The sequence below is a fragment of the Loxodonta africana genome, chromosome 7 (assembly GCF_030014295.1).
Source record: "Loxodonta africana isolate mLoxAfr1 chromosome 7, mLoxAfr1.hap2, whole genome shotgun sequence".
NCBI classification, from domain to species: Eukaryota; Metazoa; Chordata; class Mammalia; order Proboscidea; family Elephantidae; genus Loxodonta; species Loxodonta africana.
Window position 1 is genome coordinate 65,546,098 of NC_087348.1, and position 25,216 is coordinate 65,571,313.

The 25,216-nt window shown below is 49.8% G+C and overlaps 1 protein-coding gene across 1 annotated transcript in view; it reads right to left on the minus strand.

The window, feature by feature from the left end:
• Positions 1-297: 297 nt before the first annotated feature.
• The window catches only part of OTOG (otogelin), an 81,512-nt gene continuing 56,593 nt past the window's right edge, over positions 298-25,216 (minus strand). The window contains exons 38-56 of the mRNA XM_064289450.1: positions 25,010-25,155; positions 24,322-24,411; positions 22,090-22,273; positions 18,930-19,150; positions 18,258-18,396; positions 14,062-14,256; positions 13,637-13,849; positions 12,952-13,056; positions 12,639-12,746; positions 12,078-12,179; positions 8,650-8,748; positions 7,446-7,486; positions 6,007-6,082; positions 5,730-5,908; positions 4,837-4,941; positions 4,486-4,605; positions 3,248-3,293; positions 615-694; positions 298-498 (exon numbers count right to left, since the gene is read on the minus strand). Of these exons, the coding sequence (XP_064145520.1) occupies positions 298-498; positions 615-694; positions 3,248-3,293; positions 4,486-4,605; positions 4,837-4,941; positions 5,730-5,908; positions 6,007-6,082; positions 7,446-7,486; positions 8,650-8,748; positions 12,078-12,179; positions 12,639-12,746; positions 12,952-13,056; positions 13,637-13,849; positions 14,062-14,256; positions 18,258-18,396; positions 18,930-19,150; positions 22,090-22,273; positions 24,322-24,411; positions 25,010-25,155 (2,450 nt within the window). The remainder of the gene's footprint in view (positions 499-614; positions 695-3,247; positions 3,294-4,485; positions 4,606-4,836; positions 4,942-5,729; positions 5,909-6,006; positions 6,083-7,445; positions 7,487-8,649; positions 8,749-12,077; positions 12,180-12,638; positions 12,747-12,951; positions 13,057-13,636; positions 13,850-14,061; positions 14,257-18,257; positions 18,397-18,929; positions 19,151-22,089; positions 22,274-24,321; positions 24,412-25,009; positions 25,156-25,216) is intronic.

Here is a 25,216-nt window from a genome sequence, read left to right on the forward strand (position 1 = left end):
GTGGATCAGGGGCCCATTCCCTGACCTCGAGCCAGGGATGGAGTTGAGTTCCCTGAGCCCTCAGCTGTGGCAATTTCCCATGGATGGGGGATGGGAAGCCCAGAGAAGGAGCCAGGATGGGTGGGTGTGGCCCCTCTGGTCACCTTGTGTACCTCTGCCTACCATTCCACGCTCAGCACATACTAGATCTCTACCACCCATAATGGCCCCCTCCTTTGCACATGCACACACACTGGGCCAGCTGGACCAGAGAGTGGGAGTGGCAGAGGTGGTCCAGCCAGCCCCAGCCCCCAGGCCTCAGGACCACTGGCAGGCACAGTCGGTGGGCTCCTGCACTGTGTAGGGCACCCAGGTGGCATTGGTGGTGCAGAAGAGCTGCACAGAGCGCCGCTGCAGGCCCACCTCACGGCAGCACTTGCAGAAGCGGGCATAGGTGTTGATGTTGTAGTTGTAGATGCTGGCAGATGGGCACCTCCCATCGCAGGACACTAGGTTCACCTGGGGATGGACGGGCCAGTGAGGCAGCTAGTGTAACTCCCGTTCCCCAAAGCTGCCTCCACCCCAGCTTTGGCTACCTTCCCCCTAACCCCCACCGTGATGTTGGTGCCACGCACAGGAGTGTTGCTCCTGCAGTCGTTCTTGCGGATGGTCATGCGGATGGTCACCTTCTTGCAGGAGCGCCCATCCTCCTTACCTGGGGGGAACAGGGTGAGTGAGGCAGCCATGGCCAAGATGAGCTCCCTGGGGGCAGCAGGATGGGCCAGGCTGCGGCAGTTAGTGTCATGCTGGAGGGTCCCTCTTCCAGCGTTAGTGCCCATGCATAAGAGCCCCACCCCATCAGGGGAAAGCCTTTTAACCCACATGCCCTGGAAGGAGATGGAGTCAGGGAGGCAGAGACAGAACATCATGAGCAGGTGAGACAGAGGAAGGTGCCTGGGATGGCGGGTATGGCAGGCCTAGGGGGCCATGAGATAGGGAAGGGGAGGATTTGAGGATGGGGCAGCCTGCCACCCACCCCAGCCCCAACACCTGTCTCTAAGCCCTGTCGTTGACCCTGGGCATGTCCACACCCCTCTCTAGCTTCATCCCTCCTACTCTGAAAAGGCTTTTAGCATGAAGATTCTGCAATTTCCTGAAGGAATGGAAACCCCAACGCCCAATACAATGCTTGTACATAGCAGGTTCTCTCAGTTTCCACATCTATCAGTTGGGGCCAGGGGTTTGCCTGTCTCACAGAGCTGTTCACCAGTTGCCCCAGAGTCGACTCCAACTCGTGGTGACCCCATGTGTATCAGAATAAAACTGTGCTTCATAGAGTTTTCAGTAACTGAGTTTTTAGAAGTTCTTCACTAGATCTTTCTTCTGAGGCTCCTCTGGGTGGACTCGAACCTCCAACCTTTGGGTTAGCAGCCAAGCAGGAAACTTCTGTTTGAATGGTGCTTCCCACAGACAACCCAGTACTTGGTTTACTCATACCCTCACCTCCTCCAGCTCTTTGCTCCAGTTTCTCCTCTGTGAGGGCTTTCCTGATCCCCCTTCTTGAAATTGCAACTCTCTCCCTCCACCCAGTGCTGCCTCCCTGCCCCCTCCCCTGCTTTATTTTATCCAGCGCATTATCACCATCCTATCAGAGAACACCGATAACTACGTGGTTGAAGCTTAAGCTTCAGAGCCCCTCTTTTGCACAAGTTCCTTCCACAATTTGTTGTGATTTCTTTTCTCCTTCTAAATAAATATTCACATTCACACCTATATTTGGATTTGTAATTATACGTTTTTTTCCTTAATTAGGACACCCCCAAACTGCATAAGCTTCAGCACCCCCCATACTTGATGCACCCATCCTATTATGTGTTTTACTTGTTATTCTGTCTCTCCTACTCAGATGTAAGCTGCATGAGGATCGAGATACTTATCTGCCTTGTTTATTGCTTTGTCTATATGCCCACGACAGTGCCTGGCACATAGTTGGTGTTCAGTAAGTATTTGCTGGGTGCGTGGACTCTGTAACCCCAGGTGCCTGCTCGAAATGGTGTAGAATCCCTTCTTCTGGTTTCTGGGCCTCACCACAAAAGTTTCCTACCAGCCTGGCTGGAGGACTCCTGGCCAGAGCTATGTCCACTTTGTCCTACTTTCTACTCCCAGAAGGCTCCCTCTGGGCCCTGGACCGTGACAAGCTGAGTGACAAGAGGAGCAAAGAGGTGGCAGCATTGGGGGCCAGCAGGTGGGCGCCAGGTGAGCAGCCACTGCTGAAGCATACACATGCAAGCCCAAGGGAGGCGGCTGGCTACCCAGCATGCACTGTTGGCTGACTGCCTTTGCCAGAGGCAGGAACAGGGCTATCGCCCTCCCCTGCCCCAGAGCTGAGGGCCACCTAGCAAAAGGGAATTGTTGGAAATAGCAACGCGGCTGCCGGCCTCCAGATCCACGGGGTTCTGAGAGGAGTACCTGGGCGGCAATGGACACTAACCCATGGAGGAGAGGGGAGGCTAACGGGGACCACGGGGAAGCAGAGTCCCCAGGGAACCTGGGAAGAGGGGACATGGGTCACAGGTCACATGGGAGCACATGGGGAATTCAGGGAGCCTGAGGTTGTGGGTCAGAGATCAGCTAATGAGGCACTGGGCCCAGCTTTCTCATAGGATGTGTCAGGGATATAAAAGGGTCCCAAATTGTACGGCCCTCCTAGGAAGGGGTCTGAGGGCTCTAGGGGCATGTGGGAAGAGGCCCTAAAGCTGCCTGGGACATGTATGTGTGTGGTTGGGGGCTGCTGGCTCTGGGTGTGCCGGGACCCAGGAGCCAGGGTGTAAGGACAGACACAGAGCTCTCACTCAGACTCAGTCGGGGACCCTATAGGCCTGAATCCACCTAGGAGGTACTTCTAAGACCAGTGTTCCTGACCTCAAGAGAGAATTCATGTGGGGAGTATCTGGGCTGCAGGTCTTGGCAGGGACAGGAGAAGGCAGAGTGGCTGGTGAGCTATTGACCTCCTGAGCCCAATGCCCCCTGGCTGTCTCCAACAAGAAGCAGGGTCTTGTGTTGGGACAGGGGTGTGAGTGTGGTCTCTGCCGCCTGCATATTTGTGCCAATGTCTGAGCCCTGTGACAGGGGTTATCCCTCATCGGCTGTCCCCTGAAGAGCCACCATTGTAGGTGCCAGGCCAGGAAGCTGGCACTCTGAACCCTAGCATGACACTCTATTCCCCCACTAGAGACCCTCAGCCCTGGCTTCGACCACAATCACTCACATGTCCGACAGCACCCTTCCAAGGAAGGTACCACTGAGCCCCCGACCTAGAAGAAGAGGAGGGGAGGTGAGTGGAGAGCCCCTTGGGCCAGATGCCAAGATCCTAGCAAATAGGCAAAAAGAGTCTGAGGGTCCTGACTCTTATGCTCCCATGATGCCTTAGGGCAGAAGCTCCAGGCCCTGCTGTCCGTCAGCCCCTGGCCAGAGGGGCTTTTCTGTGGCGGCTGTCATGTCCCTCACCGCCTGCCCCACTGCCATCAGTGCTTCCCTGCACTAGGGACGGTGCTTTGAGTTAGCAGCCTGGGCTCTATCTCAGCTCTGGATAAGTCACCCTTCCTCTGGGCTTAGTTTTCCCATCTCTAAAATGGGGACAATTATCCTTTACAGCCCTTCTCTATTGTGAAACAGATGAAACAGTGGATGTGACATTCTTGTAAATAAGTGTGTGTGAGTGTGGGTCTGAATATGTCTGTGCATGGTTTTTTGAAATATGTACGTGAACATGTGTGTACGCACATGTGTGAGTGTAGGTCTCAGTAGGTGCTCAGTATGTGATTTTCCAAGCATGTATGTGACAGTGTGTGTGCATATATGTGTGATTTGAGTGAACACATGTGATCGTATGTATGAGTATGACTGGGTATGTGTGTATTTGTTTTCTAGGTAAGAATCGGAAATGGTCAAAAGTCCAATATTAATCTCAGGAAGTTAATAATTCAATGCTATCCCCAAGCCTTCCAGGAAATCCTCTTCTTTGAGGTGTGCCCGCACAGACAGCTATCCCTGCTAGTGTCACGCACCCAACAGTCTATCACAGGACTGGACCATGACATCTGTGTGGTGCATGTGTGTGTAGGGGTGAGCCTGAATGTGCACCTTGGTGTGACTGTGCAGAGTGTGTGTGCCAGCATGCTGAGTGTGCATATATCCCTGTGGGGGTTGTGGTATTTGTGAGCATGGCAGACTACCTGTGCTGGTGTACGTCTGAGTCTGCCTAGACATATGACAGCGTATGTGTGAGTGCATCTGTGTGTGGTCACGTGATGTGTAAGGATTGGGGTGTGACGTGGTCAGAGCAAAAATGCAAGGACAGATGTATGGGTTGGGGGTGGTGATGGGGCCCGGGCTCTCGGGAATCCCTCTTTCCACCGCCCTGCAAGCAGGAACACCCCTCCCCCAGTAAGAAAGCTGAGGCCCCCGCCTAAGGCCATGCGGCAGGAGGAGGAGGCAGGCCCTGACCTTGGCGCACTCGGTCTCGTTAAGTGGTGGGCAGCTGATGGGTGAGCGGACGAGCACGGCGCCCAGGGGAGTGTTGCTGCAGTGGTGGCGGGCACAGTCTGTGATCCAGGATGCCCCAGGCTGGAGGGCACAGAGGTGGGGAGAGTCCCCATGGATGGCCTAAGTGAACTGATAGGGTACAGTTCCGAGGACAGCTGCAGTCCAGGATCTGGCACTGCCCAGAGCCCATCTGTTCCCAGCCCTGACCTGGGAGCCAGAGAGGGCCCTGGTCATAGATGTGTCTAACTCCTTGAAGTCTCAATTTCCCTGTCTGGGACATCTTCCCAGGTGGGCAGTTATGAGGCTGCTTACCAAGAACAGAGAGGTGGTGCCATTGGGGAAGGTGAAGAGGCAGGACACGTTTCTGCAAGAGCCACAGCAGGCTGCCAGGTCCCGTGGGTGTTCGTACTCCTGGTTCTGCAGGAAAGGGTGGGGTCCTTAGCCATGTGTTCACCTGACCCCTCCACTCTCTTGCCTCTTCCACAGTCTTGCTTGTCTCAGAGCCCAGAGAAGGGCCCCCATAGGTGCTTAGGAAGGGGAACCCCAGCCTCCTATCTCAGGCAGGCAGGATGTTCTTAATATCCACTCTCGGCCTCCCTTACTGCTGTTGCTGCTCCCAGCCCTAGTGGACCCCTTGAGAGGCAGCACTTCTAGTGATTGAGGGCACCAGCTTGGGTTCCAGATAGACCTCAATTTGAGTCCCAGTTCCCATGGAATTTTGACGTGAGATTGAACCTCTCTAAGGTTCAGCTTTCTCATCTGCAAAATGGGAATAACTCCAACGCCATTTATTCTTTCATTCAACTAACAGTTATTAAGCCCTTACTACAAGCCAGTCACTGTCCTGGGTACTGGGCATGCTGAATTGCTCAACCAATGGCAGCAACACAAACACATAATCCGAAAGCATAGGGAATGTACAAGGTGTTGAGTAGGTGCTTAACAAATGTGTGTTCTCTGTCCAATACCCACCCTTTCCAGGTCTTAAACCTGTGTTTTCACTCTTGCTGTTTCTCTCCTGGCCTCTCCCAGGCCCCTTGCCCAGAACCTTCTACCGAGATCTCTGAGGTTCCCTTTGATGTCACTTCCTATACTTGTCTGAGGGAGCTTGGGGCAAGGAAGGGCCTGGCTGAGCCTTCTGATCCCTGGAGCACCTAGAGCCTTCAAGGAGAGCCTCCCCACGCCGCATCCCGCATTGCGCCTACCGCCTCACAGCGGACGTCACACAGCACCGAGGTGGTGTTGATCTGGTAGAAGCCGGTCAGCGGGTGGAGCACGTCAGTGCAGCGGGAGGTGTGGCAGACACCGTCAGCCGAGAGCTCCACCACTGTCTGGCCCGGCTGCATCACCCCCAGCTCACGGCTCAGACACACAGGGGCCTTCACTGGACAGGCATGCAGGGTGGCAACAGTCACTGAGAGCCCGGCCACCACACCCGCCCCAGCCTGCTGGCCCCAGCCCTGGCTCACCGACCCCACTCACCGCACTCGTACTTGGCGCAGCCACACACGTTTTCCACACTGCGCATGAACTCCTCGTCCAACTGGTACTTCTCCCACTGGGGCGGGGAGGGAGGGGGGGACGAAGAGGCTGCGGTCAGCACCCTAGTGGGGAGGCCTGCCCCACCCTCAGGGGGCAGTGTACTGCCTGGGCCCCTGTCTGTGTCAGTCATCTCCTTGCAGTGGGCAGAGAGGGGCTGGCGGGCCTGGGGGCTCTTGGTACCCTACAAGCTCAGTCACCCTTCTGCGGCAGAAGGCAATCCAGAAAAGGTCAAGTGTGGCTCTCAAGCCTCCTCGCTGGGGAGCACTCCCTGACGTCCTCTCCCAGGGCCACAGGCTTCTCCTTTCATCCTGAGTACCCAATGGCCACATCAGTGAGGGGGCGTTGAGTGGCTATGGACCCGTGGCCCAGCTTGGCTCACACTTTTTCCCCTCCTTCTTCACAGTTACAAGGAGAAGAAGGTGGTAGGGCAGAGGACAAAATGAGAGGAAATGTGTATTGTGTGTGTGTGGGGAGGGAGGTATGTAAACCAAAAAAAAAAAAAAACCAAACCTGTTGTTTGGGAGTGAATTCTGATTCAAAGTGACTCTATAGGACAGAGTAGAATTGCCCCATAGGGCTTCCAAGGAGTACCTGGTGGATTCGAACTGCCAACCTTTTGGCTAGCAGCCATGGCTCTTAACCACTACACCACCAGGGTTTCCTGGGAGGTATGTGTAAGCCAGAAAATGATAGAAGCATAACGTTGCATTTCTTATTTTTGCTTAAGTGCTCAACTGCTAACTGAAAGGTCCACAGTTCAAACCCACCAGCCACTGTGCAGAAGACCTGCCTATGAAACCCTGTGGGGCAGTCCTGCTCTGTCATATAGGCTTGCTATGAGTGGGAATTGACTCAACAGCAGCCAACGACAACCACGGTGGCCATGTAGCTTGGAGGTTAAGGGCATGGTTGCTGGAGGCAGATTTCCTGGTTTCAAATCTTGGCTCTGTGCTCTACTGGCTTCATGAACTTGAGCTTCTTTGTCTGTATAACTGAGGTAATCAGAATCCACCTCATGGGGTTGTCATGAGAATTAATGTCATATTACACATAAAAGGCTTAGAAACGTTCCTGGCATATAGTTAGCTCTCAGTAAACATCAGCTACCATCCTAATTATCATCTTCGCCATCTTCATCACTATCATCACCATCATCACTGCCATCTTAATCCTCCTTGTACGTAATCCTCATCACAACTCTGAAGCATGATCGTGCCCATTTTACAGATGAGGACACTGTGCTCAGAAAGCCAGTGGTAAAACGTGGAACAAGCATGCCAACTTGCAATCAAGGGCTTTTTGTAAAGGTAAGGAAATAGGGTCTCTAGGGGAGGAGGCAGGCAGGAAAGGAAAGGTGGGGAGGAGCAGAGTCTCCATACCAGATGGCACTGGGGCACCAGGATTGTGTCGCAGTCACATTCTGAAAAACAGGAGGGGCCAGGACTCACCTCACCAGAGATGTCCAGGTAGAGGGCCCCTGGGCCTCCCAGGCCCCTCACTGCAGGTACAGCCCCTTCTCTGGCATAGCCCCAGCCCCAGCCTAGGGTGAGGGAGTCGGGGGAGTGAGGAGCCAAAATCTCAGCCTCCCTCCATCTCTAAGTGGGAGCTGCAGCTCCCTTGGCTGGCTGGATGGGTAGAGCAGTAATGGGTCTTAAGCACCAAGCTCCACACCCAGACTTGGGACAGGCAGGCAGACAGACCAGTCACAGGTTTCTTTTTGTCATCTGGGATTCATCCGCCTGTGGCCCTTCTAGAACAGATGTGAGGCTTCTCCAGGGATAAACATGGAAAGGGCGAAACTTCTAACCAACTTATATTTCCCAAATATATGTTCCAGAAAGCTCAGCATTGCCTCTCCAAGTCTTACCTGTGTGCAAGCTGTTTGCTGAGGCACCACTAACTGATATAAGGGATATACCAGCTCTAGCTTCAAGGACTAAGAGCTCAAGGTAAGTGTGACTGTTGAATACTCTTCTGAGTCACTCATTCAGGCAACAAATAGTTTTAAGTGCCTACTATATACTGAGCTTTGTTCTGTGCTCTGAAGACACAACAATGTATAAAACAGACAAAAAACCCTGCCCTCATGAAGTGTATATTCTAGTAAGGACTGAAAAAAGACAAGCAAAATATCTAAATGCAAAACAGCATTTCTCACACCTTTTTAAAATAACATTTTTATATAGAACTCACTGGCTTTCATTATTGATCACTGATGTTCCCACCTGCTTCCCAAAAGTGTTTGAGGTGAATTTTAACAAAAAGTCTGTTTGCTGTCAGACAATTGCAATAAAGACGTTTTAACAAAGGAAAACCTTTTTTGAAACAAGGGACTTTCTCATGTCCTTCTTTTATCCTTGGAAGAAAAGGATGTGAGAGTGCTCAGCACTCAGAGAGTGGATACAGGTGGGAAGAAGGCAATTTGGTGCCTTCCTCTGGTGACTCTGGAAGGGGCTGGAGCTGGGGAAGTTTGACAGTGGTGGGGCCTAGTTCCCTCCCCACCCCCTCCCCGGCCACAGCAGGGTCCCAGCCTGGATCTCCAGCCTTTGTTCGGGGTCGGGGGGTTCCTGGCTAGGGACTTACCACAGGACTTGTAGGGGCAGCACCGGTCTGGGCTCCACACCTCTACCAGGGTCGTGCCCAGGCCACACTGCACTTGGGGGCAGCGGAAGCTCTCACACACTGGGAGGGAGGGGAGGCAGGAGACACATCAGCCCAAGGCCCCTTGAAGGGTGAATCCTCATGAATGTAACATAGGCTGAGAAGGGGTACCTCCCAGCTCTTCCTTAAAAAACCAAACCAGTTGTTGTCAAGTTGACTCTGACTCATGGCGACCTAGTGTGTGTCAGAGTAGATCTGTGCTCCATCAGGTTTTCAATGGCTGAGTTTTTGGAAGTAGATCTTCTGAGATACCTCTGGGTGTACTCGAACTTCCAACCTTTGAGTTAGCAGCTTAGTGTGTTAACCGTTTCCACCAACCAGCTCCTCCACAGGCCCCGCTACTGCCCCCAGACACCCTCTGGGGCTGGAGTTCAGGGGAGGAGTCTGGGCTCTCCCAGTATCCCTGCAGAACTACTTTTCACTTGAGAGGTATTAACAACAATGGCAGAACTTTAAACTCGCTAAACTGGGCCTCCCTCCCCTAGATTCTCTGTCACCCTGAGAGCCTGTGAGACATGACCCAGTGACCATGGTAAGCTCTGCTGCCAGGGAATGCCTCCCTCCATAAGGCAACACGACTTTTCATACCCTGTGGAAACACCATCATTTGTAGCTGACCCAGAACCAGCCCTGCTTCAGCTGATGCTACACTCTGGGTTCACAGTCCTTTCTTCTATCCTTTAGGCTGACTTCTCTTAGTTTAAGACCCCTCAATCATTCTCATTTATCGAGAGACAAATGCAAGGAGTGAGGGAATTCTCTGGGCACCATTTTTTGGTGGGAACGGGACGTGCAAGGGTTGGCCCTGAAGGTGAGGGTCTTGAAAACTGTAAGATTTATTAATAAAATTATTAGCACAGGCAAGGATTATTGATTGGTGCTTCAAAAAAAGTGAGGTGGTGGGTGGAGGGGAGCTGGACATTTGTACAGTGTCAAAGTAACAGGTTACCTTCTGGTCAAAAGAAGAAAAATGTAAACATTAGATGGAAGGATCAGACTGTCATCACCCTAATCCAGGGCCAACATTAACATCAGTGCCCCAGTACCATCTGGTATGGAGACCCTGGCCCTCTCCGCCCTTTCTTTTCCTGCCTGCCCCCTCCCCCAGATAGTATGCATCTCCTGATTTGATGATGTTCTATGAAGCTCACATACTGTCTAGTCAGATATTTTAACTTGAATCCACTAAGCCTAGCTTCCAGTTTACAGAAAACACAGAGGATAGAGAAACGATGTCAACAGCTCCTAGAGAAAGCAACTGGACAAATCCAGAGGTGAGACTTTCTGTAGGACCACAGCCCAGGCTGTAAGATTTGGATTTACGAAGAGAGAGACCTGTGCTAAATTAAAAGAGACGTAAGAGACATAATTATGATGTGTGGTTCTAGATTGGATCCTGGATTGGACAAACCTGGACAGACATGGACTGGGTATTAGATGAGTTGAAAATTTATTAACATGGAAGGTAAAGACCATTAACTGAAAACAGCAGGCTAAAAGAGAGCATGTACAGTACGATCTCATTTTGATAAAACACATACACACATATAAAGGCACAGAGACTATCTGGAAGGACATGAACTACAGTGTCAACAGTGGAATATCTAGGAGGTAAGGAAGATTAGTGTTTTCATTTTTTTATGTTTACTTGGGTACTGTACTTTCTACAATGTGCATAAAGTGCTTTTATGATAATAGAAGTATAATAAAGACTGTGAGCAGATACTACTATCAATAGCCTTCTTTTATTAAGCACCTATGCTAATGGCTGTTAAGTATTTCGTATATATTACCTCTGATCTTCACAGCAGCCCCTCAAGGTAGATACCGTTAGCACCATTTTACAAATGAGGGGCCCTGGCTCAGAGAGTCAGTAACTTGCCACAAGTCACACAGCTAGTAAACAGTGGAACTGGGACTCAGAACCACGACTGGCTGACTGTGTGGCCTGTATTCATTCCGTCTACCAGGCTACCTCTTGGGGAACCATGGAAGAGAACATGAAGAAGAGATGGGGCTGGAGAAGAGAGAGGATGAAGGATGGTGAACCTCTGCTCTGATAAGTTTTGTAAACACTATGTGCAAAGTCACTGAGACTCCAGTGGGCACTGATTGGCAGGTGTGCCCACGTCATTTGGGGAATTGTCCATGGGAGTCTACCTTGGTGCAAAGTTGGTTCTCAACATTAAACCAACCAGAGTTGCCCTTGGGGTCCCTGGCTGAGTTCTCACCTATACTGCTCTGTGCAAATTGAGGCTTATGTGGGGGCGAGGGGGTTTCTATAATCAGTGTGCAAAGCAACTTTTGTAAACAGAATCATTTAAGTTTAACCATTTTATTAGTTGTCATCCATCAGGTTTACTTAAGGAGCCCTGGTGGCACAGTGATTAAGCATTAGGCTGCTAACCAAAAGGTCAGTGGTTTGAACCCACCAGCCGCTCTTTGGGAGAAAAGTGTGGCAGCCTGCTTCTGTAAAGATTTACAGCCCTGGAAACCCCATTGGGCAATTCTATTCTGTCATATAGGGTCTCCATGAGTCAGAATCGACTCGATGGCAACGGATAGGTAGGTAGGTAGATTTACTTAAAAGTCCATAATCCTAGCTGTACTATGTTTAAGTTCTCAGTGTCCAGTAAAAATATCAGAAAGGGCCCACTTTTATGTATCATTGCAAAATAAAAGAGCTTCAGAGGCTTTAAAATGCAGCACCTTCTTGTATAGGGATCCCTGGTGGTGAAGTTGTTAAGAGTTCGGCTGCTAACCACAAGGTCAGCAGTTTGAATCTACCAGCTGCTTCTTATAAACCCTATGGGGCAGTTCTACTCTGTCCTACAGGGTCCCTATAGTCAGAATCGACTCGACAGCAACGGGTTTGGTTTGAGTTTTGGTTCTGGTATACAGCCCCCATGAGCAGGAACTATGGTAACACAGTGAGGAAAGGGATCCTGAAGCAGGGGCCTTGGACTCAGTGCGTGAGAACTGCATGCTAGTGCTGGTGGGGGCTGGGGGATCTAATCATTTGTTCCTCAACCGAGGCCTCCACCTGCCCTTAGGGCCTCCATGGAGGGGGCAGTGAACCTCTTTATCAAGCCTCACAGCCATTTATATCAAAGCCAGGACCCTCTACCAGCCAACCCTCATGGTCTGGCCCAGCTTTTTCATGGGGCCCTGGGTTCATCATGGCTTCGCTCCTCTGTGCTTTGGAGTTCAGCATCTGGGGGCTCCCTCTCACTCCCTGTTTGGCTCCCATTGGTCCTGGGAGTGAGGACTTTGTGTAGGGGTCCAGTGGGCATATGGAGGTCCATGTTGCCCCCTTCCTGTTGAGGCCCCGGAGTCCAGCCACAACTCACCACAGTGGTACAGAGGGCAGCACAGCTCTGTGGTATTCCTGTCCACGGTGAGCACCTCCCCTTCCTGACACTCGGGGATCGGGTCTGGACAATCGCCACAGGCTGAGGGGGAGGAGGGGCCACTGCTGTCACAAGCAGTTCCCCTCATGGAGGGCTTGGTACAGAGCAGGTTACTGAGTGAGGGGAGGCTCCTCAATGACCCACGTGTGACAGGAGCTAAACTGGTGACAGCATTTCATGGCCTCATATGACCTGTCCTGGAATCAGAATCTGGAAGTTCTTCCTCACAGACACCCAAAGTCTCTCACAGAAACCAAGCACCATCTCTGCATGCTCAGTAATCTAGGGGGATAAAGAGGGTCCAGTTTCCTCTTCCTCCTACACTTCTTTCCAGACAGTGATCTCACCCTTCTTCAGGTGCCCATCCCACCTGAAGACCCCCGCCCTGTCCTCCCAGCAGCCCAAGGAAGCAGGGGTGAAGAATGGGGGGCTGTGATCTGGGCATGCCTGCTGCCTGGAGCAGACATGGTAAGGGGCTGGCCAATGGCTGTGTCCACCCACCACAGAAGTGGGAGGTGCAGCATGAGTCTCCCAGGCGGCCTGCAATCAGGATCTGGTCCTGGCGGCAACTGGGGATCACGTCCACCTCACACAGGTCTGGGTCACATTCTGGGGGAGAAGACAGACTTTAGAGGCTGGGAGGAGAGCCTGCCTGGCCATGCTTTGACCCTTGCCCTAGCTCTGCCCTAATCTCTATCCAGAGCCCAGTAGGCAGAGGTGTCTTTCCTCCTTCACCCTAGGCCCTCTCCCCAGGCTCCAGGCCCTGCTCAGGCTCCCCAAGCTACTCCCGCCCCCCTCCACCCAGGTCTCTTACCACAGCTGTAGCTGGGGCAGCAGGAGTCCTCCTGGAAGTGGGTGAGGAGCCGGTGTCCTGGGCGGCAGGTTGGGGCGAGACCCTCACACAGAGTCTGGTTACACACTGGCCCAGGGGCCACAGGACCAGTCACCTTGAGGCCAGGATGGCTCCAGACCTCCAGCACTGCTAGACACCTGGCCCCCATTACTCCTCCAGCCCCCAAGATCCATACTCCAGGAAGGGGCCTTTAAGGGTTACACAGAGGGTCCAGGACAGAACAGAAGAGCAACAGAAGCTAATATTCATGGAGATGTGCCACGTGCTAGGTGCTGTCCTAAATCAGTGTTAGCTTACATAATTGTTATGACAACTCAAAGGTAGGTACTATTATTATCCTCATGTTACAAGTGAATCAACTTAGACTCAGGCTATTTGATGATTTGCCAGAGGTCACACAGCTACAAGGTGGTAGAATAAGAGTCCACCCAGGTGCCTGGCCCCAGCGTCCATGCCTTTAACCACTACCCCATGTTGCCTTATAACCCACAGCTGCTGCACAGACTGGGGTTCTCCGCTCCTCCAATCTATACCCCACAAGACACTTTGATTTCCCAAGCCTTGTCCAATCCATTAAGTCAGTGGGCAGGTCTGAAGTCCATAACCCCGTCTTACAGCTGAGGTTCAGGGATGTAAAAGAACTCACCACAAACAGCTCCCAGGCAACAGGGATCCTCAGTGGGCTGGAGCAGGGCCACCTCCCCGAAGCGTGCGCAGCTCTCAGGGCGGGGCCCCGGGCAGTCCAGGTCCACAGGGACAATGGTGTCTGGAGCTTGGCACTGGTGCTGGCAGCAGCCACTAAGCGAGCTGTTCCAGGTCTCCCCCAAGGCTCGTGGCACCCCCGCACTGTCAGTGCAGGCTGCAGGGGTAGCAAGGGGGCAGGAGACTGAGGAAGGTGAGAAGACCTAGACAGCCCCGGGCCAGGCGAGACCCCCTCTGGTACACTAACCCCTTGAAAAGCAAATCCAAAGGGATAGCATATAGGCCTTGGCCATGGGCAGAGGAGGGCATAAGAGACCTAGGGTGAGGCCAGCTTTGGGGAGCATAGCCCCAAGGAGGGGAGGAACCTACCACACTTCTCCTTGGGGATGCAGAGTGCTGAGTGGCGCCGGTGCAAGATGGTGCTCTCAGAGCAGATGCAGCCCTCGCCCAGCAACTGGCACTGCTCTGAGTCCAGCGGGCCCAGCATCCCATCCTGGCAGGTGTCTGGGGGCTCACAGGCCACCACACATGCCTGGTATGTAGAGTCACTGGAGCACATGAAGGCTGCAGGGGCACAGTGGACACCAGGGCTAGCTCAGAACCCAGCCAGGTCTTCCCTCCAAGGGCCAAGAGAGCGGGAAAGGGTGGGGAGGGGATCAGAGCATCATTGATGCCTCCCAGCAGAGACCACATAAATTGAGGGTTTGGGCATCATTGCCTGCTTCCTCTGAATCAGGAGTCAGCAAAATACATCCCACAGGCCAAAACCAACCTGCTGCTTGTTTTTGTAAGTAAAGTTTTATTGGTGCACAGCCATGCTCACTCTCTTACGTATTGTCTATCACAGCTTCCTCTCTACAATGGCAGAGTTGAGTAGCTGTAACAGAGATCATATGGCTCACAAAGCCTCAAATATACACTATGTGGCCTTTTACAAAAAAAAGTTTACCAACTTCTGCTCTAGATCAGTGCTTTTTAAACTTTCTTGACTGTAAAAATTATATTTTACATTGTGATCCAATATAGACAATAGGGCAGGACAGTGGTCCTGAAACCTGACCACAAAAACTCACCTGGGAGCTTTTAAAAGACCATTGCCAGGACCCCATCCTGGACCAACTGGATCAAGGTCTTTGGTTGTGGGGCCTAGGCATTAACACTTTTGAAAGCTCCCCAGGTGATTTCAAAAGGGTAGCCAGGATTCAGAATTACTGATACATTGAAATAAAAAACTTTTTCACATAATAATAGTTCATCTTTCTGTGTGTGGTACACATTAGTATGTTCTGTCCTCTTCTAATGCATTTTTTAAGTGCTAGTGCTAACCTTAAAAATGGATTTCATGGCTCACCAATGCATCAGGATTCACCGTTTAAAAAATATTACTCTGGATGATTTTCATCACCTGTCATATGAGAGATGTGGTCTTCCTGTGAGCTGTTGCCAGCCTTTCTGAAATGTGTTCACTTTTATAAATCAAACTACTCAATGCTAATCTAATTGAGGGAAAGGGTGGGGATGAGGCGGATCTCAAGTCCATCCTCCAGGAATGAGGGGAGAGATCGAAAGAAGAGAAAGAGGGGCAAAAATTAACAGAAAGGAACTACAGGCATACCTCATTTTATTGTGCTTCGTAGGTACTGTGTATTTTACAAATTGAAGGTTTATGGCAACCCTACGTCAAGCAAGTCTATCGACACCATTTTTCCAACAGCACGTGCTCACTTCGTGTCTGTGTCACATTTTGGTAATTCTCACAATATTTCAAACTTTTCCATTATTATTATATCTGTTGTGGTGATCTGTGATCAGTGATCTTTGATGTTACTATTGTAATTGTTTGGGGTGCTACAAACTGCACCAGATAAGACAGAGAGCTTAACTGATAAATCTTGTGTGTATTCTGACTGCTCTACCAACTGGCCATTCCATCTCTCTCCCTCTCCTCAGGCCTCCCTATTCCCTGTGACATGATGCTATTGAAATTAGATCAGTTAATAACCCTACAATGGCCTCTAACTGTTCAAGTGAAAGGAAGAGTCATGAGTCTCTCATTTAAATCAAAATCTAGACATGATTAAGCTTAGTGAGGAAGGCATGTTGAAAGCTGAGATAGGCGAAAAGCTAGGCCTCTTGTGCCAAATAGTTAGCCAAGCTGTGAACGCAAAGGAAAAGTTCTTGAAGGAGATTAAAACTGCTACTCCAGTGAACACATGAATGATAAGAAAGCGAAACAGCATTATTGCTGACATGGAGAAAGTTTTATGGTCTGGCTAGAAGATCGAACCAGCCACAACATTCCCTTAAGCCAAAGCCTAACCCAGAGCAAAGCCCAAACTCTCTTCAATTCTATGAAGCCTGAGGGAGATGAGGAAGCTGCAGAAGAAAAGTCTGAAGCTAGCAGAGGTTGGTTCCTGACGTTTAAGGAAAGAAGTCATCTCCATAACATAAAAGTGCAAGGTGGAGCAGCAAGAGCTGATGTAGAAGCTACAGCAAGTTAACCAGAAGATCCAGCTAAGAGAATTGATGAAGGTGCCTACACTAAACAACAGATTTACAATGTAGACCAAACAGCCTTAAATTGAAAGAAGATACCATTTAGGACTTTAATAGCCAGAGAGCAGAAGTCGATGCCTGGCTTACATCTTCAAAGGACAGGCTGGTTTTCTTGTTAGGGGCTAATGCAGCTAGTGATGCCAATGCTAATCTACCATTCTGAAAATCCCAGGGCCCTTAAGAATTATGCTAAATCTCCTCTGCCAGTGCTCTACAAATGGAACAACAACATCTGTTTACAACATGGTTTACTGAATATTTTAAGCTCACTGTTGAGACCTGCTGCTCAGAAAAAAAATCTTTTTCAAAATATTACTGCTCATTGACAGTGTACCTGGTCACCTAAGAGCTCTGATGGAGGTATACAAGGAGATTAATGTTATTTTCATGCCTCTGACCACAACATCCATTCTGCAGCCCATAGATCAAGGAGTAATTTTGACTTTCAAGTCGTATTATTTAAGAAATACATTTCGTTAGGCTACAAGTACCATGGATAGTGATTCCTCTGATGGATATGGGCAAAGTAAATTGAAAACCTTCTGGAAAGGATTCCTATTCTAGATGCCATTAAGAACATTTGTGATTCATCAGAGGAGGTCAAAAAGTCAACATTAACAGGAGTTTGGAAGAAGTTGATTCCAACCCTCATGGTTCAAGACTTCAGTGAGGGAAGTAATTGCAGATGTAGTGTAAATAGCAAGAGAAATAAAATCACAAGTGGAGCCTAAAGGTATGACTGAATTGCTGAAATTTCATGATAAAACTTTAACGGATGAGGAGTCACTTCTTATGTACGAGGAAAGAAAGCGGCTTCTTGAGATGGGATCTGCTCCTGGTGAAGAAGATGCTGTTGAAATGACAACAAAGGATTTAGAATATTACAGAAGATTAGTTGCAAGCAGTGGCAGGGTTTGAGAGGACTGACTCTAATTTTGAAACAAGTTCCACTGTGGGTAAAATGCTATCAAATAGCATCGCATGCTACGGAGAAATTTTTCATGAAAGGAAGAGTCAATTGATGCAGCAAATTTCATTACTGTCTTATTTTAAAGAAATTGTCACAGCCTCTCCAACCTTCAGGAACGACCACCCTGATCAGTCAGCAGCCATCGATATCGAGGCAAGACCTTCTACCAGCAAAAAGATTATGACTTCCTGAAGGGTCAGATGATGGTTAGCATTTTTTAGCAATAATGTATTTTTTAATTAAGGTATGCACATTGTTTTTTTAGACATAATGCTTATTGCACATTTAATAGACCACTGTATAGTGTAAACATAACTTTTATATGCAATGGGAAACCAAAAAATTTGTGTGACTCGCTTTATTGCAATATTCACTTTATTGCAGTGGTCTGGAACTGAACCTGCAATATTTCTGAGGTATGCCGGTACGGTATTTTTACACAAATAACACGCACCTTCTACATTTGTTTTCCAACCACTCCATCCCCCTGGGAGGTATTTTCATAAGCGCCACTATGCCAATCTTTTTTACTTGTTGCTGTAAAAAAATTAGCATGTGCATTTACAAAAATACCTCGGAGGAGGAGGGAGCGGTTGGCACACAGAAGGTGTGTATTTATTTACGTAAAAATACAGTGATATTTACTGAATAGTAATCAGGTGATGGGTGTGTGTTTGGCACCCTGCACACATTATCTCCCATCATCTTCGAAACAACCCAGAGAGGAGACTATTATTGTTGTCCCAATTCACAGGTGAGGCAAAAAGACTCAGAGAAGTGACATAATTAAATAAATAACTAAATCATATCTAATTTATTAATATAAATTATACTAAGCTTTATTGATTGATTTTAAATCTTATTTATAAAATCTTTATAATCTATTAATTAATATAAATCTATGAATGCACGAACGAATCATTAAACCTGTAAAAACCCAGTCTTGGCCTGCGGTCTGTGAGCCTTTTTCCACTCTACCGGGGGGTGGGAACCACAGTAGCAATGGAGGAGACCCCTCCGCCGCCCCCACCACACTCACGGCAGTAGTCCGAGCGCCGCCATTCGATGCATACGTGGAACTTGTGGCACATAGCCACGTACACAGTCAGTGCCACGCAGGGCTGCTGCACGTACTTGGTGTCCCGAATCCACAGCTCACAGAAGGACTCCGGGGGGACCTGGGCACATGTATCAGGCAGTGCTGTCCCTGCCTCCACCCCCACCCCCACCCCGACCCCCACCCCGACCCCACCCCACCCCCATCCCGACCCCCACCCCCACCGCTACCCCTACCCCTACCCCCATCCCTACCCCCATCCCTACCCCTACCCCTACCCCTACCCCTACCCCCACCCCGACCCCCACCCCCATCCCGAACCCCACCCCCACCGCTACCCCTACCCCTACCCCTACCCCTACCCCTACCCCTACCCCTACCCCCACCCCCCCACCCCCACCCCACCCCCACCCCCACCCCCACCACTACCCCTACCCCTACCCCTACCCCTACTCCTGGGCCCAGATCTTCCCAGCCCTGCCCAGAGGGAACCACGAGCCTGCGCATGCTCCCAATCTAGTCCCGAGCTCAACACCTCTGGGAGCTCACCCAGATCAACGCTTTCCTGCCCTTGCCACTGGCCCCTGTGCAGATAAATCCTGCCATCCCCAGCCTAGGAGGTCTCCCCCGACTCTGGACCCAGTGGGCACGTACAAAGCGGTGGCATGCGCTGAAGGTGCGGTTGGACACCATGCGCAGGCATGGCGAGCAGTCAGCTGTGGCGCAGCTATCCGGGCGGAAGCGGGTCTGGCCTACAGAGGTCAGGGAGCTGGGCACCTGCCAGCTGTCCAGAAAGGGAGCAGGGTCCTCGGTCCCACCCATCACAGAGCCGTCCTTCAGGGTGAGGTCATTAGCTGCATTCCCATCACAGATACCTGAAAGGGGCAGGATGGTCCCAGCAGTCACAACAATCGCCACCGCTCCCAGGACAAGCGCTCACTTTGTGCATTCGTCACAACAAGTCTTTGATGCCGGTATTAGTGTTATCCCCATCCATTCTATAGATGAGGGAAATGAGGCACAGAGAAACTAGGAAACCTGCTGTGTAAGAAAATGTCTTTGTTCTTAGGAAATACACACCAAAGCATTTAGGGATAAAGGACACAATGTCTCGAACTTAACTATCAAATGGTTCATAAAAAATGCATATATATAAACATAACACACCTACACAACACAATTCATACATGGGTATGTGTGTATGTATATATACATGTAGCAGAAAGAGAGAAGCACAAATGAGGCAGAATTTAAACAACTGGTAAATCTGGAGAAAGATATATAGGAGCTCCTTATACTAGTTTTGCAACTTCTAAGTTTGATATTGCATCAAAATAAAAAGTTACCTCAAAAAAAACTTGCTTTGTATTACAACCTTCCTTGCAAAATAAATAATTTTTTCAAGTTCAAAAATAAATCTGCTTTGGCAGATTGCTAGCTAGTCACCACCCCTGTTTCCTCTTCTTCCTGGGCTCTCAGCTGGCCCACTTTTCCCAGCCTCCCTTGCAGCTGAATGAGACCATGTGACTGAGTCCTAGCCAATGGAATGTGAGCAAAGTCACCACTACTAGGCCTGGTCCATAAAAACTTCCCATGCATGATCTTCCGTATTTCTTTTCCCTTATTGGAGTTAGAAACTCTGTGTTGAAAATGGCAGAGCCTCAAAATGGAAGAAATCTGGATCTCTGAATTACTGCTAATCATTTTGGACTTTATGTGAATAAGAAGTAAACAATTGTGTTAAGGCACTGAGAGGGGGACAGGGTGCAGTTTATCTGTTATAGCAACTAGCATGACCTTAACTGCCCTTCTGGCTTCATCTCTTACCTCACCGTCTACATATTCTAGGCTCCACAAGCACACTTCCCTGCCCATGGCTTTGCTCGTGCTGCTCCCTCTCATTGAAATGCTTCCTCAGAGGTCCTTCCTTCAAGGCCCCCCCACCCCCATGCAGCCATCCATGACCTTCCCAATTCCGTATGACAGTTATTGCTTTGCAGGTCTCCCTTTCACAAAAGATTTTAGCTCTCTGAGGGCAAAAACTGATTCTCACTGATCTCAGCATTTCCCAAGGCTCCTAGCAATGTGTCCAGGACACCAGGTATTAGTTCAGATAGAGATATAAATTAAGTGACATCTGTTCTGACCACCAGCCACGGGCTCTGTGAACATAAAGCATGATTTAATAAGAAATTCTCAGATTTTATCAGTGGTCCCAATGGCCAGCTTTTTGGTCTTGGCTTTGAGTCCCTGAGGAGTCACAAATGTGTCCTAGAGAGGAGTTGGCTCACTGGGTTACTGTTGACCACAGCACTCTTTGCCAGAAGGAAGTGGTGAGAAAAAGATGGTATTTGGCGTCTGTAAGGACAGGTGTCTGTGTAAGAACGGCTGCTCCGTGAAACTAGAATTTTGTCTGTTTTGCTCACTTCCTATGCCCAGTGACTAGGAATAGAAATAAGTGTTGCACAAGTGGACGAATGAGCCTGGAGCAGACTTACATGTGTCAGTGTGTGTGGAGAGTATTTTGAGTGCAGGGGCGGAAGTGTGAATGTGCGCATAGGTGCTGATTTATGTATGGATGGAGGACGTGCACATGTGTGTGGTGTGTGAGTGTGTATATAACTGTTTCTTTTTTCTCATTTCATTTACTCATTTATTTTTATCAAAGTTATACATGTATTTAATAAAAGTAATAGAAATAGATTTACAAGGCTTGTCATGAAAAGCAGCAATCTCGTGCCCCACCTCTCCCCACCCCTGATTTCTGCTCCCAAAGGCAACATCTTTCAGTGCCCTCTGCTGCTTTGGCGATTGCATCCGTATTTCTAAACATCTTTGTACTGGTACTTCTTGATTTTTGTTCAGGGCTAGGTGTTATATTTTGACTTTCTACTAGTGAAGCGGGGGCTGCTTGCTTAATTTTCCATTCCTCTCACTACTGCATCCTCAGATTCTCTGGTGAAAGAATTTTTACTCTCTTAATACTTTCAAACACACTAGGTACCTAAAACGTGCACTTTTTTCTAGAGACATTTCTCCGGGAGCTGCCTTCCCCCTGCCCTAAGCTGCACAGCCGTCACCCGTCCTCCTGGGGCCTCCCTCAGCCTCATTCCTGTGCTGGAGCTGCTGTGTCCCCGATTCATGTCTTCCTCTGCATTGCTGTAAGTGGTTCCGTGTCACTCGTCATCACAACCATGGCAGTCTGTCTTGGAGTGCTCAGTGGGTGCCCAGGTGCTGTGCCCCTGCAAGGAGCAGCAGGCTACACCCCAGACTCCCCTGTACCATTTTTCCTATTAAAACATACCCAGCGCATCAGGATATGCTCTCTGCAATCACGCTGTGGTCAGAAGAGCACTAGTCCTATGTGTTGTGGCAGCTCTGCTGTGTGACCTTAGGAAAGCCACTTCACCTCTCTGAGACCCCTTTCTCTTCAGTTCAATGGAGATACTAATGCCCACCTCTCAAAGCTGTTGTGTGGATGTCCCGGAACAAGTGAGATCAGAGTATGGAAGTGCTTTGTAAAGTGCCCAGGCGCATGCAGATGGGAAGGATTATCTGGCATTAGGAGGCTGTCAGGAAGCTGACAGACAATTCCGGCTGAGGTGACAACTGGCCGAGGCCAGAGCCCTGCACCATCTCCTTGCTGGCAGCTCCAGCCCCAGAACATAAGACGTTAGGCTTCCCTGCCCCAGCAGCCCTGCTAGTGTTACCCTCTGGCCTGGCATCCTGTCCTAGCCTTCCCTGGGTAACCCGTGTCTGGAGGTGGAGGTGAACCCAGGCAGTGTCCCCTCCGCCCAGCTGGACCCCACCTCACCGCACAGGCCACGGCCCTGGACCTCGCGGGCTTTCCTGGCCTCCAGGATCATGAGTCCTGAGCTGTGGAGCCACTGAATCTGGATCTGCGAGGGTGTCCGGATCAAGTACATGTGGCCTGTGTCCTCAATTCTGAACCCGTGCCTGCTCACGGGGGGCCACACAGGCTGTGAGTCCACCGTCACCTGGAAGGGGGTATTTGAGCACAACTTTTCCATCCGTCTGTCCATCTGACAAACATTTATTAGGCACCTGCTATGTGCCAGGCTCTGTTTCAGGCACATGCAGCCAGGATACAGTCCTAGATGACATGGGGGAATTTTGAAAATATTTTTATAAGAAACAAAGAAACAAGAAATGCAAGCAGGAGGCAAGCCGCATCTCAATGCCAAATAAACTCATATCCTGAGCCCTTCTACTCCCTGTCTTCTTTCCTGATTCAGCTCAGATCATTTCCTCTGGGAGATTTCCCTTAAATGCCCAGCATCTGCTTCGAGCATTCGTCCCCTAGGGTCTCCCCATCCCTGTGCTGACCACTGAGGCAGAATCTATTTGTTCCCTCATCAAAGTCTCCAGCAGACCGAGTTTTCCAAGGGCAGAAATTATGTCTGATTTATCTCTGAATCTCAAGTACCTGCCCCTGGGCCTAACATAAATTGGAGCTAAATCAATGTTTATTAAATACACAGGTAACCCAATTCTCACAAACAACTGCATATTGACAAGATTAAGTTTGGTTGTATCATGGATTATTAGTTCTACTCTGCAAAAATGTGAGCTGAAAAGATTAGAATTTAAAAATATTCATAATGACTTTGTACCATCCCCCCAAAGACTCACTGTATTTTATTAATCACTTTGAAAATTATCCAGAACATGAACCACTGTGTTGGAGTACAGAGAGACCTAGCCTGGGAGCCAGAAGACTTTGTGACCTTGGAAATGGTTAAGTGCTGGGTGGCACAATGGTTAAGTGCTGGACTTCTAACAGAAAGGTTGGTGGTTCGAACCCACCCAGAGGTACCTCAGAAGTAAGATCTGGAGATCGACTTCCAACTGCCTTGAAAACCCTACGGAGCACAGGTCTGCTCCGCACACAGGGGGCCACCATGAGGCAGAGTCAACTGACGGCAGCTAATAGCAACAACGACATAACGACTTTCCCTCCTCCCTAAAGAATCCTTATGTTTTATTAATCACTTTGCAAATTCTCTATAGAACATGAACTTCTTCTGGGTTGGAGTACAGAGAGTCCTAGCCCAGGAATCAGAACGCTCTGTGACCGTAGGAGGAGCAAGGGTAGGCGCTCTGGGTGGGGGGTAACCCATGCAGGGGGGAGGCTATTGCTGGACTCCCCAACCTTCTTGATAGAGGTGAATTTAATGTTAATGAAACTTAAATTTCAGGGCTTTTCACTTGTACAGGCCCCTAGTGGTATGGGAAGACCCTAGTAGTATGTTCACATGGCCATCTATTTTTGTAAAAATTGCAAACATTATTAATTATTTTAACCATAATAATCAAGGCCATGTCTCGTGCCATTCCAACTTCCTCTCTGTCACACTACCCCTCTTGGTCTACTTCCTCCCCCGACATTAGGGTGGCCACCAGCATTCTAAACATATATCCACTTGTAATTAAAATCATTTTTCCATATACATAATTTTGTATTAGAGATCCCTGGTGGAGCAGGGGTTAAATGCTCGGCTGCTAACTGAAAAGTTGGTAATTTGAACCTACTCAGCAGCTCTGTGGGAGAAAGACCTGGCTATCTGCTCCCATAAAGGTTACAACCAAGAAAACCCTATTAGGCAGTTCTACTCTGTCACATGGTGTACCTATGAGTCAAAATCAACTCGATAGCATCTAACAACAATTTTATATTGGAATCCCTGGGTGATGCAAATGGTTGATGCATTCAGCTGCTAACCAGAAGACTGGAGGTTCAAATCCACCCAGAGGAGCTTCAGAAGAACCATCTGGTGATCTACTTTTAAAAAAACAGCCATTGAAAACCCTATGGAGCACAGTTCTACTCTGACACACATGGGGTCACCGTGAGTCAGAATTGACTCGATGGCAACTGGTTTAACTTTGTATTCTTTTTCTTTAAGAAGGGCCCCCTACCCCTGCCTCCACCTATGTGTAAGCCTCAGGCCCCACCACCCTGGACACCCTGCCCCTCAGCTGACTATTGTCCTGCCATAGAGGGCTGGCTTTTTGATGCACTTACCTTCCGGCTGAAGCGGTCGATGGTGACCTGATGTGTCAGATAAGTCACGTTCAGCATCACTGGACAGAATGGGGGCCAGTTCAGATGTCCCTGCAGAGAGAGCCCCACTCATCATCCTGGAGCCCTGTCCTGCTTCCTGTGCCAAGTGAGCAGATACAGCAAGTGCGAGTATGCTCTCCCCTCCCCACTATGCCAGGGGCACCCAGCGGGACTGTGCAGATGGTGCACAGAATCCCGTGGAACACTTCTAGCTCCACATGCAAAAAAAAAAAGAAAAGAAAAGGCTGCCTCCTTCCACCTGGCTCATGGGGGCATCCTAGTAGGCAATCCCCTGCAGCTGGCCCCCACTGACCACAGGACACATCCTTGGAGTGTGTCCCAGCTCCTCTGGGCTTCAGTGCCTTCTCACCCTGCCCTAGGAAAATGGGACAAGCTGGGAATGGTGCAGGCCTCAGAAAGGGCCAGGAGGTGGCGCACTCCACTCAAACCTTTCCCCAGGGTCACCCAGGGAACCCTCACCTGGCCTGCAGCTGGGAAGCTGCAGTCCATCCTAGGAGACTCCACGGGGAGCTGCTATGGGAGCTTCCACATATGTCCTTGCCTCTGGCACCCCTCAAAACCGAACCCAGTCCCCCAAACCTAGTCAAATCCCTGGGTCCCTGTAGGAAGGGAAGCAAGGGGCAGTCACCAGGTTGGCACTTTTGCAGTCGAGGACGTGGACAGTGGTTATCTCATCTGGGCTCTGGCTGAGGATGTAGATGGCCTCCTTGAACAGGGCTACGTGGCTCCCATCAAAGGTCACGAAGCTCAGATCAGGGAAGATTGAGCATCGGCCTGGAGGAGTGGGGCAGGGGACAAGGAGAGGCCAAGGCTGCCATTGGCAGGAGCCCAAACC